The 16,480-nt window shown below is 47.6% G+C and overlaps 1 protein-coding gene across 3 annotated transcripts in view; it reads right to left on the bottom strand.

Moving 5' to 3' along the window:
- Znrf3 (zinc and ring finger 3) overlaps positions 1–16,480 on the bottom strand; it is a 160,569-nt gene that overhangs the window by 42,309 nt on the left and 101,780 nt on the right. For all 3 annotated transcript variants that reach the window (XM_004664033.3, XM_045132545.1, XM_045132544.1), the window contains exon 2: positions 14,898–15,023. In XM_004664033.3, coding sequence (XP_004664090.1) covers positions 14,898–15,023 — 126 coding nt within the window. The remainder of the gene's footprint in view (positions 1–14,897; positions 15,024–16,480) is intronic.

The raw sequence follows: 16,480 nt of genomic DNA, 5'->3' as shown, positions 1-16,480 counted from the left end.
ATACATAAACAAATAATATTTTAAAAATAATGCTTAAAATAGCAAATCTCATATCATATACAGTTAATCACCATATATACACATATATTTTCTTTTGTTTTTAAAGTGAGGCACAGTGCTGAGGGCTGAACCCAGAGCCTTGTGTATAGCTAAACAAGTTGTTCTATCACTAAGTTACACCCTAGCTCCTGAATTATAATTTTTAAAATGAGATAGAAGAGAAGAGGGATGGAGTTAGAGGAAGGGAGGGGGAAAGAAAGAAAGAAATAATGGGTAAAAGAATTAGTACCACTGAAGGAAAAGTTATACCATTATTTGTGTTTTATTTTTAGTTAATGTATTTTTATTAATTAATTAATTTGCTGGGCATGGTGGCACATGCCTTTAATCCCAGCATTCAGGAGGCAGAGGTAGGAGGATCACTGTGAGTTTGAGGCCACCCTGAGACTACAGAGTGACTTTCAGGTCTGCCTGGGCTAGAGTGAAACCATACCTCAAAAAACAAAACAAAACAAAAAAATAATTAATTTGAAAGGCAGAGAGAGAGAAAACGGGCACACCAGGACCTCAAGCTGCTGCAAATGAACTCCAGATGCGTGCGCCCCTCTGTGCATCTGGAGTACGTGGGTCCTGGGGAGTCAAACATGGGTCCTTGGGCTTTGCAGGCAAGCACCTTAACCGCTAAGCCATCTCTCCAGTCCTATCTGTGTTTTATTTTGACTGGAAAGTCCTACTACTAAGTGTCTCTTTGGTTCCTGTATGGAAAGATTCTCTTGGAATTTGAGTTTTAAGGTCTATAACACATTACAGAGTTTCAGTCTCCTGTTTCATCTACGCCGCCACACAGCAGTATCTAGAAATGACCAGAAACGCCGAAGCACATCCTGTTCCCTGGACGGCAACAAGCCGGCGCCCCTCCCCTCCCCCTCCTGCTTGTCTCGCACTTCCGGGAGTGCCTTCCTTAATGCCCGCCACGCTGTCAGCCCCAGTGACTGGCTCTGGGACACACCATGCATTAATTATGCTGCCACAGACCCACTTCTGGAATTTCTTCCTGCTCCTCATTGTCCTCCCGCTCCTCTCCTCGCCCCAAGCCCACTCATTCTCGAGCTCTTCTGTGGCGCCATCCCTGTGGAGCACTACTGGTGAGGACCTTCGGAAACAAGTGCCATCTTACCTAAGACCTGCCTGGAGGAACTTTTCCCTGTGACAGCCTCGTGGTGTCTCAGAGGGTGGCCAGAGCTCAGTGAACATCATGGGGACAAGGCACCCAGGGCAGAGTATTTGGATGGCTACAACAGGTGTATTTGGCACAGACAGATCCACACCTTAACTTACAAACTCCGGTGGCCCAAGAGCTACAGGGCACTCTTAGCTAATCACAGGGTTAGTGGCCACCTAGATCACCTCGGCCACAGGACTGGGCAAACAACAGAAGTGACCTACAGGACAATAGCAAAGTGACAGTGTTTGGTGTAACTGAGGCAATAATCTCTTCTGAACTCAGCCATGAAAGTCAAGGTAAGGGTCATCAGAAGTGGCCCCCCCAACATCTGACCAAGACCGAGGTTGTCCCTGCCTCTTTCTATTCAGAGGACACGTGGAAGAATGGGGCCCAGTCACTCAGCCTCAAAGCTAGAAGGGCCGAGGTTAGGGAGAAAGACAGACATAAGCCCTGGGAAAGTCCTAATCTCTTCAGACACATTCTGACTCCACCAGGAGCCAAAGTAAACGGTGCCACTGTCAGCTTAGACAAGAATCTGGGACCAGTGGCACAGAATACGAATGAGTTGAAGCCATCACCTCTAGGGAAGCAAACACACAGCAACTGGCAAATCTGTCCCCAGGGTTCCACGTCCTTAGCTTGGTACTACAAAATCCAAACCTGTGGTGGCCTGACCAGGGCCTAGGGTCTTCAACTCCTATGATTAAGAACAAAGTTTACAGCTGGGCATGGTGGCACACACCTTTAATCGCACTCAGGAGGATCGCTGTGAGCTTGAGGCCAGCTTGGAATTACAAAGTGAGTGCCAGGTCAGCCTGGGCTAGGAAAAGACCCTACTTCAGACCCCCCTCCCCCGCAAAGAACAAAGTTTAGGGGGAAGTGAAAGGCACTTGATTGCAAAGTCTGCTGGCCTGGGTTCAATTTCTAAGCCTCCCACGTAAACCAGATGCAAAAAGTGGCACAAGCGTCTAGTGTTCGTTTGCAGTGGCAGAGCACTTAACACTTGAGCATGATTGCCCAGATACCCATGTAAAAGCCAGAAGCTGCCAGGCACAGTGGCACACATCTTTAATCCAAGCACAGAGGCAGAGGTAGGAGGATGCTATGAGTTCAAGGCAACTCTGAACCTACACAATGAACTCCAGGTCAGCCTGAGCTAGAGTGAGATCTTACCTCAAAAACAAAACAAACAATAACAAAAAGCCAGAAACTGTGGCAGGCTACTGTAATCCCAGAATGCCAATGGCAAGCCAGCAGGCAGAGACAGGAGAATTTCCCAGAAGCTCGGGGACCCAACCAGCAAGAGACCCTGCCTCAAAGGAGAAGAAAGGCACAGACCCACTCTTGCAAGTTGTCCCCTGACCTCCACGTGGGTGTGATGACGCGTACCTGCACTCACACACGTGAACATGTACATATACACATACACAAAACAGAAAAACTCCAAGAGAGAAACTAGGGATTTCTTAAAAAGATTACTTTTGTAAGACTTTTTATTCCCCTTATTAGGCTCCAAACACCTAAAAAACTCCAGCCAGGTACTTTGACCAATTCTTTCGGGAAAGGTACCCTAGAAACAGCCCTTACTCTAAATGCCTACTGGGAGAGGCAAAAGCGGGAGGGGGGGTCCAGTGCCCTCATGCCCCAATGCCAGGGCCAGCTACACGATCACACATGCCAGATCATTCTGCACTGTCATCCCCGCAGTAACAGGACAACCTAGCACCGCTCCCTCGTGGGATAACGTGTGAAAGTTCTGGCTCAGAGGAATGTAATCATGATGCCTACCTGTCATAAGGGCCTCCATTCCCCTTCACTTGCTCTGCACTGACATGGCAAGGGTTCTAGCTTTTAGGGTAGAGAATGCAAGTTAAAAGAGAAAAGCACAGAATTCTTAGGATAGAACTTTCTTTACAGCTATCCTTACATGTAGCCAAAGAAGACAGATAGAGAACACCTTGTTTTGGTGCAAGAAAAGCTGTCCAGTGGGGGTAAAGTAAGCCCCAGGCAGAACCTGTAGCGAGCCCCAGCACAGAACAGAGCGAGGGGGCTGGCCTGGCATCTACAGTGAGCCGAAGCTCCGTTCTCAGGGTGGGGCAGCTTCATTCCCCTGCACCGTTCAACAAAAAGCAAGAGCACATGTGAAACTACGTCCCTAGCCTGGCAAGAGTGAGCAGGGCCATCTCCAGGCATAGGCAGCAAGGGTCACCTGTCAACTCCAGTCTCTGCTGGCCCAAAAGACAGCAGCCTGGCTCAGGCTGTTCTACCTGAGTCACTGGTTCCTACACCTTCCCCAAGTTCCTTCCATTTCAGAAAGTCTCCTAAAACACTCACTAGTCTCAGCCTATAAAATGTCCCACAGGGCAGATGAGGACTCACAGGACAAGGCATCAAGAGTGTGTGCACCCCCACATGCTTGAGGACAATCTTTCCAGGAGGCCTCGGCTTCACCAGCAGGGCAAGGGCTTCCTCCTGGCAAGGTCACAGGCTTGGAGGAGGAGCTGCTTTTTGTGCATGGGCTTGGGGCAGGCAAAAGAGAGCCTGGGAGGAGAAAGGTTCCCTTTGAAGCACATGGCCCTAAGAGCTTCCCAGTGACCATGGAAACAGTCACAGTGGGTTCCCAGCCCGAGAACCAAGGAGAGCAGCCGGGATTCAAACACAAAACACAGAGGAGCTGAAAAGCAGAGACAGGAGGGCCAGGGAGGGGTGGATGGCCCCGGATGGCCCTGGCTGGCGGGAACTGAGCGACTCCCTGGTAGGTTCACGGGGTTTCCTTTTCACTCCCAAGGCTTTCTTCTTGCTCGTCACTGCCCCTTGGGTCCTATTCAGCCCCTCATCAGATCAGTAGAGCCGGGACTTTGGCTGGCCTGCTGGCAGCAGGGCCTGGAACCAGGCAGGAGGTGATCAAAGGAGCCGCCACTGCAGCCGTGCCAACGTCCTCCCCCCCCCCCAAGGGATGAGGCCCCGCCAAGGTGATCCGGTAGAAGCCACGGGGCAGGAGAGGAAGAGGCGGCTTTTATGTCTGCCTTTCTATTAGAACAGACAAAGCAGGCTTGACAAGAGACAGGCCACTAGCAGGTCAGAGCCCCCTCCTCCTGGGCCGCCCCTGTTCTTAAACTAAGGCGAAGGGAAGCCACCTAGACTGGCACGCTTGCAGAATGCTCAGCCCCAAAGGCCTTGCACATACTGCTTCCGGGCGCCTCCCGCTGGGCTGAAGTCACCCTGACAGTCTCCCTGCTAGCGGAGTGTATCCTGTGACTTCATTTCTTCAGGGTTCCAACTTAAAAGGGGGAGAAAAGGCTAGCTGGGGTTTTTCCTCCCCACCAGCAAGAGGAGGAAACAACTGATGGGAGTCTGTTAAGCAGCAAAGATGCCGCACCAGCGAGTATCTTCCCTCTGGCTCCAGACAGAATCAAAATCAAATCGCATCATGCCAGGCTCGGGGCCAGGCCAGCCAGCGAGCTAAGCAAGCCCACTTCTAGCCAGTGGCCTGACTGCTGGCTGAGCAGGGCGGCTCATCAGACCAGCCTCTCTTGAGGAAGGCTGTGTTTGGACAGGCCTGTAATTTGAGAAGCCCATTAGGTGCATTCTCCCTTTCTTACCTTTGTGGGGCTGCCAAAATATTTACTTGACTCTTAACTCTAAATCTCTGAAACACACCTGGATTGCCTAAAACAGGCAATTTTCTTATTTTCTCTTATTCATGTAAGAGAGTCCAATCCAAGCAAAGGTGACAATACCACAAAGGGATCAGGAGGAAAGGAGGGCGGGTAAAAGATGCCACTTTAAGTAATTTGGTGGGTGGACACTGGGGTTGTCTTTTGCATGTGTTCTGTTCGGTGGCTGAGGGTAGATGGCTGTTGCTGAGGGGAGCTGCATGAATGGGTGTAAGCAACTCTACAGGAGAGGCTTTTGCAGAACAAATGAATCTGACTGTCTTTTCGAGGGAGAGACCATTTCCATGCCAAGTAAAAACTGGTACATTACTTTTTTACATAACCATTCTATAAAACTATCTGGTAACATTAGACTGAGGACTATACAACAGGAGAAACGGGTCTAGCTACAGAATTTTTTCTTTTCTCCGTGCTTCTGGTGTTATGAACGCCCCCACAAAAGTCGGGAACACAGCCTCAGGTCTAGCAGATGGAGAGCCATGGCACAGCCTATCTTTCTCTCTTTGTCGTGCACAGCTGTCTACCAGCTCGCTGAGTGGCTTAAAGTCAGGCCTTCGAGATAGCTGAGGCTCGTGGGTAGATCTTAATGAAAACTGTCCCTGTACTGTCTGTGGTGCTGGTCTTAGGAGCCCAGAATCCCGGGTAATGAGGCTACCTTTTCACATACCTACTTGGCTCCCCTGCTGGGAACAAGGGACCTGGCCACCAGTTAGAGGTATCATTTCCAGCCCAGTGCTCGTTCATCAGCAAGTCTTTGAGAAAAAAATTATTTTGAGAACATTTTGATCTTAAGCATTCTAAAAGGGAACCTTTGAGCAGTTCTCTTCAAAGGCACTAAAGGCTCAGCAGGGGTGGATGGCTGACTGACAGCTGTCACGTCCCACACCCTTTCTGGGCGCTAGGTTTCAAAATGATAGACTACCTTGTCTTCCTTTACTGAGACCTGCTGAGATGTAACTCTAAGTCCATAAGGGAATCATGTCCTGGTGCTGGGGAGAAGACTCAGTGAATAAAGTGCTTGCTGTACAAGTTCAGAACTCTAGTACCCACATTAAAACGCCAGTTGCTGTGACAGGTCTTTGCAATCCCAGCCACAGCTCTGGGCAAGCAGGGAGATAGAGCCTTTAATGCCAACACAGGGGAAGCTGAGGTAAGATGATCTCTGTCAGTTCAAGGTCAGCTTGGGCTAGAGTGAGACCTGCCTTGGAGAAAAGAAAGAAAGAAAGAAAAGGAAAGGAAAGAAAGAAAGAGAAGAAAGGAGAAAGGAGGAAGAAGAGAAAAGGAGAGCGAGACATGAGAATGTGCAGGAAGCAGCTCAGGGGACACCTAGGCTGGAAAAAATCGCAGCGGACATGAGACCCTGTCTCAAAGGAGGTGGAAGGCAGGACTGACACCGAAAGTTGTCTTTTAACTTCCATGTGTGTGCCAGCACCCAACACACCACAAATAGGTAGATGATGGATGGATGGATGGAAAGATAGCTACATCAGGCTCCACACAGCTGGAATATCTGCACTTGTGGGCAGTTCTTGGATTTCTAAGTAGTAGCTCAGTCTCTTCCATCGTTACCTTAAGCAGTCACTCTCCTATCTTTCCATATTCTTGATTAGCACTCTTCTACTGAGTTCAAACTGGAGGAGCTTTGACACCCCTCCCCGACGACTGTACAGAAATACCACAGTAAAGCCAGGCATGGTGGTGCACGCCTTTAACTACAGCACTCGGAAGGCAGAGGTAGGAGGATCACTGTGAGTTCAAGGCCAGCCCGAGATCAGAGTGAGTTCTAGGTCATCCTGGGCTAGAGTGAGACCATACCTCAAACAACACACCACAGTAAGGCCTAGTGAGTCTCAGTAAAAGAATGAGTTCCTGAAACAGCACATCAAAGTAACAAACAAGGGCTGGAGAGATGGCTTAGCGGTTAAGGCATTTGCCTGCAAATCCAAAGGACCCAGGTTCAATTCTCCAGGACCCATGTAAGCTAGATGCACAAGGTGGTGCATGTGTCTGGAGTTCATTTGCAACAGTTGGAAGCCCTGGTGTACTCATTCTCTCCCCCCCTTTCTCAAATAAATAAATCTGATAATAATAATAATAAAACAACAAGTGACAGGAAAGGAAATCAAATTAACACACAGAAAATGTTTACAGTTTAATGTTTGCTAATAACCAAAGTAATGCAATTCAACAGTGAAGTACTCTTTTTTTTTTTTTTTAACATAGTGTCTCGCTGTAGCCCAGGGACTCATTCTGGAGTTCCAGGCTGGCCTTGAACTCACAGCGATCTTGTGCACCACCACTTCCGGTAGTACTCTTTAATTTTTCAAGTTAGTAACAGAAGGATGTTGACAATAATAGCCAATGCTCGTGTTCTTTCTGTGAAGAGTGGTTCACTCTCACTTTGCTTCAGAAGTGAGTGGCACAACACACAGGAAATTTTCTTTCTTTTTTTGAAGGTAGAGGCTGACCTGGAATTCACTATGTAATCTCAGGGTGGCCTTGAACTCATGGCAATCCTCCTACCTCTGCTTCCAAGTGCTGGGACTAGAGTGTGCCACCATGCCTGGCTCTTTTTCTTTTTCTTTGCTTTCTTTCAATATTTATTTATTCATTTGAGAGGGAGGGAGAGAGAGGGAGAACACACAAACACAAGGGCTTCCTGCCACTGTACACAAACTCCAGATGCATGCACCACCTTGTGCATCTGGTTTATATGGGTACTGGGGAATTGAACCTGGGTCCTTAGGCTTCCCAGGCAAATGTCTTAACTGCTAAGCCAGCTTTCCAGCCTGAGAAAATTTTCTTATATATGGCAAGCAGTGCTCAGGGCAATCTGACTATGTTCACATTTTTACTACTTTCTTTCTTTATTTAATTTTGTTTTTTTCAAGGCAGGGTCTCGCTCTAGCCCAGACTGACCTGGAATTCACTATGTAGTCTCAGGGTGGGATAAAGGCGTGCACCACGACGCCAGGCTTTTGTTTTGTTTCTGAAGTAGTCTCACTGTAGTCTAGGCTGATCTGGAACTCACTCTAGCCCTGGGCTTGCCTTGAACTCAAGGTGATCACCCTACCTCAGCCTCCTGAGTGCTGGGATTCAACTTCATTTTTATTATTTTTATATCTTGGGGACAGGGGGCCGTGAGACCCAATATTGGATTTGGAAAACAAGATGACCCAACAGAATGGTCCCCCTGAACCTAGTATCAAATAAATGATAGTGCTTTTGGAAAGCAGGCACAAAAGAGAGAATAAACAAAAGAAACGGTACTTATGTAATGAGTCTGAGGGCTTTATGACCAAAGCCAGGTGGGAGGAGTGCTCTGGAATGGCGTGGCATTCGTGACCTCACAGACTGTTGTCACTGTTGTTACCTGCACAATATCAACATTCCCTCACCGAGAGTGAAGGAGGAAGTAGAAGGGCTCCTCTCGAATCTTGACTTCATAGCCTAAGGACCTAGGTTCGATTCCTCAGTACCCATGTAAACCAGATGTGCAAGGTGGCGCATGCATCTGGAGTTTGTTTGCAGTGGCTGGAGGCCCTGGTGTGTGCGCTTGCTTGTGCACTCACTCACTCACGCTCGCTTGCTTGCTCTCTCTCTTTCTCTCTCCTCCTGCCTCCACTTCCAGTGAGATTCAGCGCCCAAGTGCGGGCAGTCTTCCGTGCCTGCGCAATGTAAGTACACTGGGCATGTGAGCAGCACCAGGGCCGGCCGGGAGCCGCTGCTCGGGCACAGCCAGATGTGCCCAATGCCGTTCTGGCTGAGAACAGAGGGCGGTGGGACTGCTTGCTAGGCCTGCTCCAGGTATGAGGTTCTGGACGCCTGACTTCAGACTGGTACTTTATATATCATGACATTCAGTTCTAACTTCTTTTTTTAAAAATTACTTAATTTATTTTTTTTATTTAATTTTTATTAACATTTTCCATGATTATAAAAAAATCCCATGGTAATACCCTCCCTCACCCCCACACTTTCTCCTTTGACATTCCATTCTCCATCATATTACCTCCCCATCTCAATCATCAGTTCTAACTTCTTTTCTTTCAAAATGGCCTAAAAGTGAACACGTTCAGTGGCCTCCCTGCACCCCCCCCCCAAAGGATTTACTGTAGCCCCAGGCTGACCTGGAACTCACTGTGTAGTCTCAGGGTGGCCTTGAACTCACGGCAATCCTCCTGCCTCTACCTCCCAAGTGCTGGGATTAAAGGTGTGCGCCACCATGCCTGGCACTTGAGTGGTCATTTTTGATGAGCTTTGTGGATGGCCTGTTACCACCACCTCTTACACTCTAGGTCAGCTTTGACTTTTGAACTTTATAGGTACTAGGTGGATAATCATTTTACTTTTATTTTGATTTATTTATTTATGTATTTTGTTTTTTCGAGGTAGGGTCTCACTGTAGCTCAGACTGAATGGAATGGAATTTACTATGTAATCTCAGGGTTACCTTGAACTCATGGCAATCCTCCTAGCTCTGCCTCCCAAGTGCTGGCATTAAAGGTGTGCACCACCACACCCAGCTTACTTTTCTTTTTTTTAGAGGCAGACAGAGAGAACTGGCACACCAGACGCACAAAGGTGAGGCAAGCATCCGGAGTTCAACTGCAGTGGCTGAGGCCCTGGCATGCCAATTCTCTCTGTCTCTAAAAAATATTTTTAAAAAAATGGGCTGGAGAGATGGCTTAGTGGTTAAGCGCTTGCCTGCGAAGCCTTAAGGACCCTGGTTTGAGGCTCAATTCCCGAGGACCCATGTTAGTCTGGAGTTCGTTTGCAGTGGCTGAAGGCCCTGGCATGCCCATTCTCTGTCTCTCTCTATCTGCCTCTTTCTCTCTCTGTCTGTTGCTCTCAAATAAACAAAAATAAGCAAACAATCAATCAAAAAAAGCCTTTAAAAATTAAAAAAAAAGAATTATCCACCCATTACCTATAAAGTTCAAAAGTCAAAGCTGACAGTTCAATGTGTCAATTCAACCCCCCAAGATAGTTGCTTAAGTTCTTCAAATTCACTATTTGGTTATTTGCTATTAAGTGTGAACAACAGAAGCCTGGTGGTTTTGTTTGAATTGGGAATGCTTCAGAACTCACACCTGTGGCTCTGGTACTGCAGAAGAGAATGATCTCATGACAAGTCATTCTTACAGATGTACAAACTTCACAGAGTTCCGTGGAGCTCTGTACAAATGTCTTGCATTAGGAACATAATGCCAGGCTGGTGAGTTCAAATTTCAGATTCTTTATTTTTTTTTTTAGTTTTCCGAGGTAGGGTCTCACTCTAGCCCAGGCGGACTTGGAATTCACTATGTAGTCTCAGGGTGGCCACGAACTTTCGGTGATCCTCCTACCTCTGCCTCCCGAGTGCTGGGATTAAAGGCGTGCACCACCATGCCCAGCTATTTCACATTCTTAAAAGTTAAGAGCTCCAAAGAACTTTCGTGCATATGCATTACAGGCTATTGATATTTACCATATTAGGAATTAAAACTTTTCAAACTCAGAATTCACGAGCACACATTCCATTAGTTGTCAGAGGGATGAAGTCCTCATGTAGAATGACTCCCTTGGAAAATTTAACCAGAAACTTCAGAGCGAGCAAGACAAGCGACACTGTGTATCACTATGAAGGCAGTTTGGATGTTGTGAATACTGGAAAGAAACTTAAGGATTCCTAAGGGGGTCCTCTAGCCACACTTTAAAAATTGCTGCTGGATTAACAACAGCACTGATTTTACCAGAAAAGCTAGTGAGCCAGTTCCCAGGAGAGAAGAGCCCTAACTCCCAGGAATTTGTTCAAGTTTATTCAGCATCATAAGGTAACTGGCCTTCCTGGAACCCCACTGCAAAGCACCTTAAGCACTAGGGACTGCCACCACCCGTATTTCACCTCAGATTCTGGTTCGTATTCGGTGAACAACATCTCTGGATTTCAGTTGGCTTCAGTTTTTACTTCTCCATCTACTATGTCCTGAAAAATGTTAGACGCTTTCCCAGGGACAGCCTGAGGGGCAAAGGACAGTGCGGTTCTCACCTTGTCTGCACCCAGATCACCTAGACCCCTTGTTTCCTTTCCTTCCTTACAGCAGGGCTCAGAAACACCAGGCATCCATTCATAACAGAACGGCACCTACTCACTGTTGCTTTATTACTATTTTTGTTTTGTTCTGTTTTTGAGATAGGGTCTCACTTTGCAGCCCAGGCTGGCCTGAACTCACTATGTAGTCCATGATGCCCTCAGAGCCATAGCAATCTTTCTGCCCCAGTCTCCCAACTGCTGAGATTATAGGCATTGCAACCATATGCAGTTTTTCCTTTTTTCCATATGCAGCCTTTAAAATTATTACTATCTACTTCTGTTTTACAGCATATATTTTAAAATTACTTCAGTGGTTTATTTATTTATTTATTGGAGAAAGAAAGAGAGAGAGGAGCAGGAGACCAAAGAGAGTGGTATGGTCACACCAGAGCCTCTAGCCACTGCAAACAAACTTCAGAAGCATGAACCACTTTGTGCATTTTATTAAGGAACTGAACCTTGGCTTTCAGGCTTTGCAAGCAAGTGCCTTTAACTAATGAGCCATCTCCCTAGTCCATATATTTTTATTTTAGTAAAATATGCATGGTATGGAATTCACCATTTCAATCAGGAAGTGCTCTGGCTAGTGGCACCAAGCATATTCACAATGTCAAAACACTACCCACCTCCAGCACGTTTTCATCTACACCAGCTAAATAACAGACCTGCATTCCCTACCAGGGCCTGGCAGTCACCAACCACTCCTGTCTTTCTGGATTTGACTACCTCAGAATGTAAACTCAGTGGTGAAAGAAAGAGAGGCTGAGGAGGGAAGGAGACAGGACAGGAGGGACAATAAAAGCCTCTGTGCTGTTTAGTGCAGTCGCTCAGCAGTGCCAGGAACAATGACCGACTAGATACTCTCTTCTTTAGGTCAGGTCCTGCTCCAATTTAAGGAGGTGGAAACATGCGGAGAGCATGTGACTGTAGGGGTCACAAGGGCTGGAACTGGGGAAACAGGTTTAAACCCAGGTCGGTTAGTCTCAATCATTACAATGTGCCCCATAGCCAACCATCCCAGAGAAGAAAAACTTCCCTTGACTCCTGCTCACCAAAAAGCAAGTTTCTTCCCTGCCAACCTGCAGACTATACATACTGTCTACATTGTATATCTGCCTAATCTGGCTCACAGGATTGATGCCTGGGCTACTCATCCTCTCTGGCTAGCCCAAATGCTATCCCCAGGGAGCATTCTTAGAGCCAGATCCTTCAGTAGTTGCCCCAAAATATTAACTTTAATTTCCTAGAAAAACTACCATAGGCTTACTTGTTATTAATGCTACAACTAGAATTTCCCAAGCTAGGGTGAGCAGAGATCTTAAATGTAATCCAGAATCTCAAAATAACAGAAGAGTCAGGCATGGTGGTTCATGCCTTTAATCCCAGCACTCGGGAGGCAGAGGTAGGAGGATCGCTGTGAGTTCAAGGCCATTTTGAGACTACATAGTGAATTCCAGGTCAGCCTAGACTAGAGTGAGACCCTACCTTGAAAAACCAAAACAGAAGAGCAAGGACCTCCAGAACAGTGTCTCCACAGTAAGAGAAAACAGAGGAGCTTGGAAGGCTGAGGTGATGCCTGGCTGGATGCCCTGGGAGCCTCTGCTGGGGGGGGCCCGGTCCTGCTTTCCTACATGATCCCACTGTCTTCGCCTCCTGCCTACGGAATGAAGATTAGAAGGGTGTGATCATAAATCAGTTTTTTTCTCGTGAGTTAACAGTGTTCTTTTCTGAGGAGTTCAAAAGTGTTTGGTAATAAACCAAGGTGACGAGTTTGTCTTGTGCTTTTAAAATGAAACTTTATTTGAACTGCTGGAGAGGGCCTTTATGTTGGCTTCTCCCCCCTTCAAAGTTAGGACATTCCTCTTCCAGGTTTCAGCATGGCGTGTTCTGTGAGCTGGTAGGAGGTAAAGGCGGGAAGGGGGAGGGGGCCTGTGTGTCTGGCCCTCTCCTGTACTCCCACAGGCCTTTCTGCTGCTGACAGAGCAGCCTTCCTTCTCTATGGCTTTCAACAAGTCTCAACATCCACCAAGAACAGTCCCTCCACCCCCACCCACATATTGGGCTGGGCACGCTTTCGTCCTATACCTTTTAACTTTCCCCCCATTTTGCAGTGTTGGAGACGGAACCCAGGTGCTCCATCACAAAGCTAAACCCCTCCCTTTTCCTACCTTTGTGCTCCTACCAACCACTTCTTGCCATAGCCAAGAAAATGGAAGGAAAACCATGTTGTCTGCAGATTACTGTGCCTTGATTCTGCCCTTGGGGAACCCCCTCCCATAATAAGAAAACAGAGCTGGCCAAGTTATTAAGAAAGTAGTTGTCAACACCATATTTTGAGAAAGAGGGGGAAAAAAGGCAGAGGGAGAAAGATCCTTACTCCTGACATGTTCTCTGTCAGCCCAGGTTTAAAGCAAATGGACACCATCTTACTCTGTGTGGCCTAAGCTTTGGGGCTAATGATTTCACTCAGGTGCCAACTCTTCAGACAAACAGCAAGGATATCCACATGCCCGGAGGACTGCTGCTCTCAGGCAGGTGAACCACACACTTCGCTCCCAGACCCCTGCGTTCAATAACTATCTAGTGAATGAATAAACCCCAAAAATACTTAATGATACAATATATGTCTGAAGTTTCCATTCCCCTTGGCTTCACAGGCCAGCAGGCCAAACCATACAAAACTCTCCAAGTAAAACCACGCAGTTGTTTCAGGGAGAAGAGGAAACAGTTAGGCTTGCTGAGTGACTCAACGAGTGCCCCACCACTAAACCATGGAAGGACAACAAGGGTGATACTGTGAGCCCTGTTCCAACCCATTTACAGACACAAGACTCGGAGCCTCATGGGACGGGAGCTCAGCAAATGAAGCCAGCGAGCTGAGCACGGCACGGCAGAGGCAGAGGAGAAAATGGCCTGTTAGTGGCAGATACCTACAAGGGAGGCAGTGTTCCTACCTTCTGGACACAGCTGGCATTTCTCCCAGGAACACACCAAAGTATCCTCGAGGGGGTTGCTTGTTCTGACCACTATTAAGAAGTCTGGTCAACTGTTTAAATGAAGTACCAGGGCTGAGCCACCTAAAACACCTTCATTCAACTTAGTGAACCATAAACCAAACAGGTCATAATTCCTGTTGGGTTTTCTCCCCTCGATGAAAGGGCAGGAAAACTTGACACAAGCTCTGAAACTACTCAGGAGAAAAAGGAGACATAAAAATGACAAGCCGAAGCTGGGCGTGGTGGCGCACGATTTTAATCCCAGCACTCGGAAGGCAGAGGTAGGAGGCTCGCCGTGAGTTCAAGGCCACCCTGAGACTCCACATCCTTTCTTACCTGGATCTCCCAAGAGAAGGGAAGCTATCAGGAACCAAGATCAGCTCTCCACGGGGACCAGAACTGCAGCTCTGGGGGCTACCAAAACGTCTAAGTAGTAACTCTATTTAGGGGATACCACCTTTCCTCCAATCAAAACTTCAAGGAACGGTCAGTAAACCTTTCCCTTGAATAAAATGATGTGCTTTAAAACAGGTGGTAGTTACCAGTCAGAGCTGAAAGTCCTACAGGGATGGCTTCTGAAAGTAAATCTCTCTCTTTTGCAGTACAGTCAAAAATTAAGGCTGACCCACATAGCACCCCATTTTTTCAGGACTTCTATATGGAGTGAGGCACCAGGCATTGGCATCTGGCCTTGCCTCCTGACCACCTGTGGGCTAAGTTCCCATGGAGGGCCGAGCGGAGGCCAGCAGCTTCCTGCACAGCAAGGCACTCGTGGGCCCGCGGACGGGCTGGTGCGAGGAAGTCGGCGGCCTCAGCTCGCGGGAGAACTTCAGTCAGGAAGCAGCGCTGCCCTAGCGTGGCTCTTCTCCAGAACCGACTGCTTGACAGCTTGGGAAATGGCTGAGTGTAGACCCGGTGCTTACCTTGCCCAGGACCGTGAGGCATGGTTTGGGGTCCAGCCCCGGCCGCTCCAGCTTCACCACGCCCACCCAGCCATACTCATACAGGTCCTCTTCATCGTTGCTGTTACACAGGCCCAGCGGGTGCATCTAGGAGACAGAACGGAGAGGCGACATCAACAGGCCAGCCACCGACCTGAGAGGCTCACAGGCTGCGTATCTCTCGCTGTGCACTGAGCCAAAAGTAATCTCCAAATTTAAAAGCCTTTAAGACAAGGGACAGTTCTCAACCCATACGGAATTCCATTTTAGCACAATGAGCGGAACACTGGGGTGAACACAACAGAGTCCTTGCAGATATATTTTTTTACTAAGTAACTATAAATGAAACTAACCAGGGTACTATCCAAGGCCTAAGAACATATCAACTTAACTGTAAGAGGATCTGAGACAGAGCCAGGATTTTGTAAGACAACTAGAAATGCAGCAGAACCATCAGAAGAAGCAACAGGATATTTAAAGATTACTCATGGTTACCAGAAAATGGAAGCAATTCTTTGAGGTTTTTTCAAAATGGGTAAAGTGCAAAAATCAAAGCTAAAAGGAGCTGTCAAGTGTTCTTTTTCAAAAGCTTGAGAACCAGATTCCCCCCTAGGACCTGTGCTTCCAGTTCGATCGGAGTCGCACCGGCAGCCAGAACCAAGAGCAACCAGGAAGGAGGAAATCATTTATAAAGTTATGACCCGAGAACTGTAAATTCTAAAGGTAAGTGGAAGAAGTATGTCTTTTTCAGTTTGCGATAAATGACAAAACCTCAGGAGATACCTAACAATCCATTATAAACAGTCTTGAAAGATGTCTGTGTCAGGTCCCCAGTCCCTGTGATAAACTGCCTTCCATAGCAGGGCACTTAGGCAGATGTGATTCAGTTTGAGAAGAGGAGGTCCCCTGGGCTATTCAGGTAGGCCGCCATGTCACAGGGCGGGAGGCACGGGAGACATTCAGACATGACAGACACAGGGATTAGAGCATTAAGCTTTGAAGAAGGAAGGACAGGGGCTGGCTATCATCAAGGAAAACTGGTAGCATCTAGATTAGAAGCTAGAAAAGCCAAGGAAAATGATCCCCCCCCTCCCAGCCCCAAAGAGCTTCCAAAAGGAATGCAGTCCAGCAGGCCGATTTTGGACTTCTGACCTCTAGGAAGATAAAGCAGTGCAGCACTAAGCCACAAAATTTGTAGGAACTTGTCCAGCAAATAGGAAACGAACACACCTACCATGTTCCTCACATGTTTGACAGATGAAAGCAGAAGTTCAAGGTAAATGTATTTTCTGAGACACAGGCAGTGAGTGGCACACCCAGAGGGGTGACCCAGCCCTTGGATTCAGTCTGGTGACTTAACACTTCCTGCTTACTCTGTGGCCCCTTTAAGAGCTATCTGACAGGGAGAAAAGACTAAAAGAGATATCTTTAGGATAGAAGGTTTGTAGCTAAATGCTGCTGTATTTGAGAATAGCGTAGGCAGCAGGAGGTGCTAGAATGTTTGGGGTGAGGGGTGCCTTGTGCGGCCGGGCCTTGAGCAAATGCTGAAGAGTGAGACTGGCGTA

This window comes from Jaculus jaculus, chromosome 13 (genome assembly GCF_020740685.1).
Source record: "Jaculus jaculus isolate mJacJac1 chromosome 13, mJacJac1.mat.Y.cur, whole genome shotgun sequence".
In the NCBI taxonomy this organism is placed as follows: Eukaryota; Metazoa; Chordata; class Mammalia; order Rodentia; family Dipodidae; genus Jaculus; species Jaculus jaculus.
The sequence above is the reverse complement of the archived record's forward strand: the minus strand, read 5'-3'. Positions and strand labels throughout refer to the sequence as shown.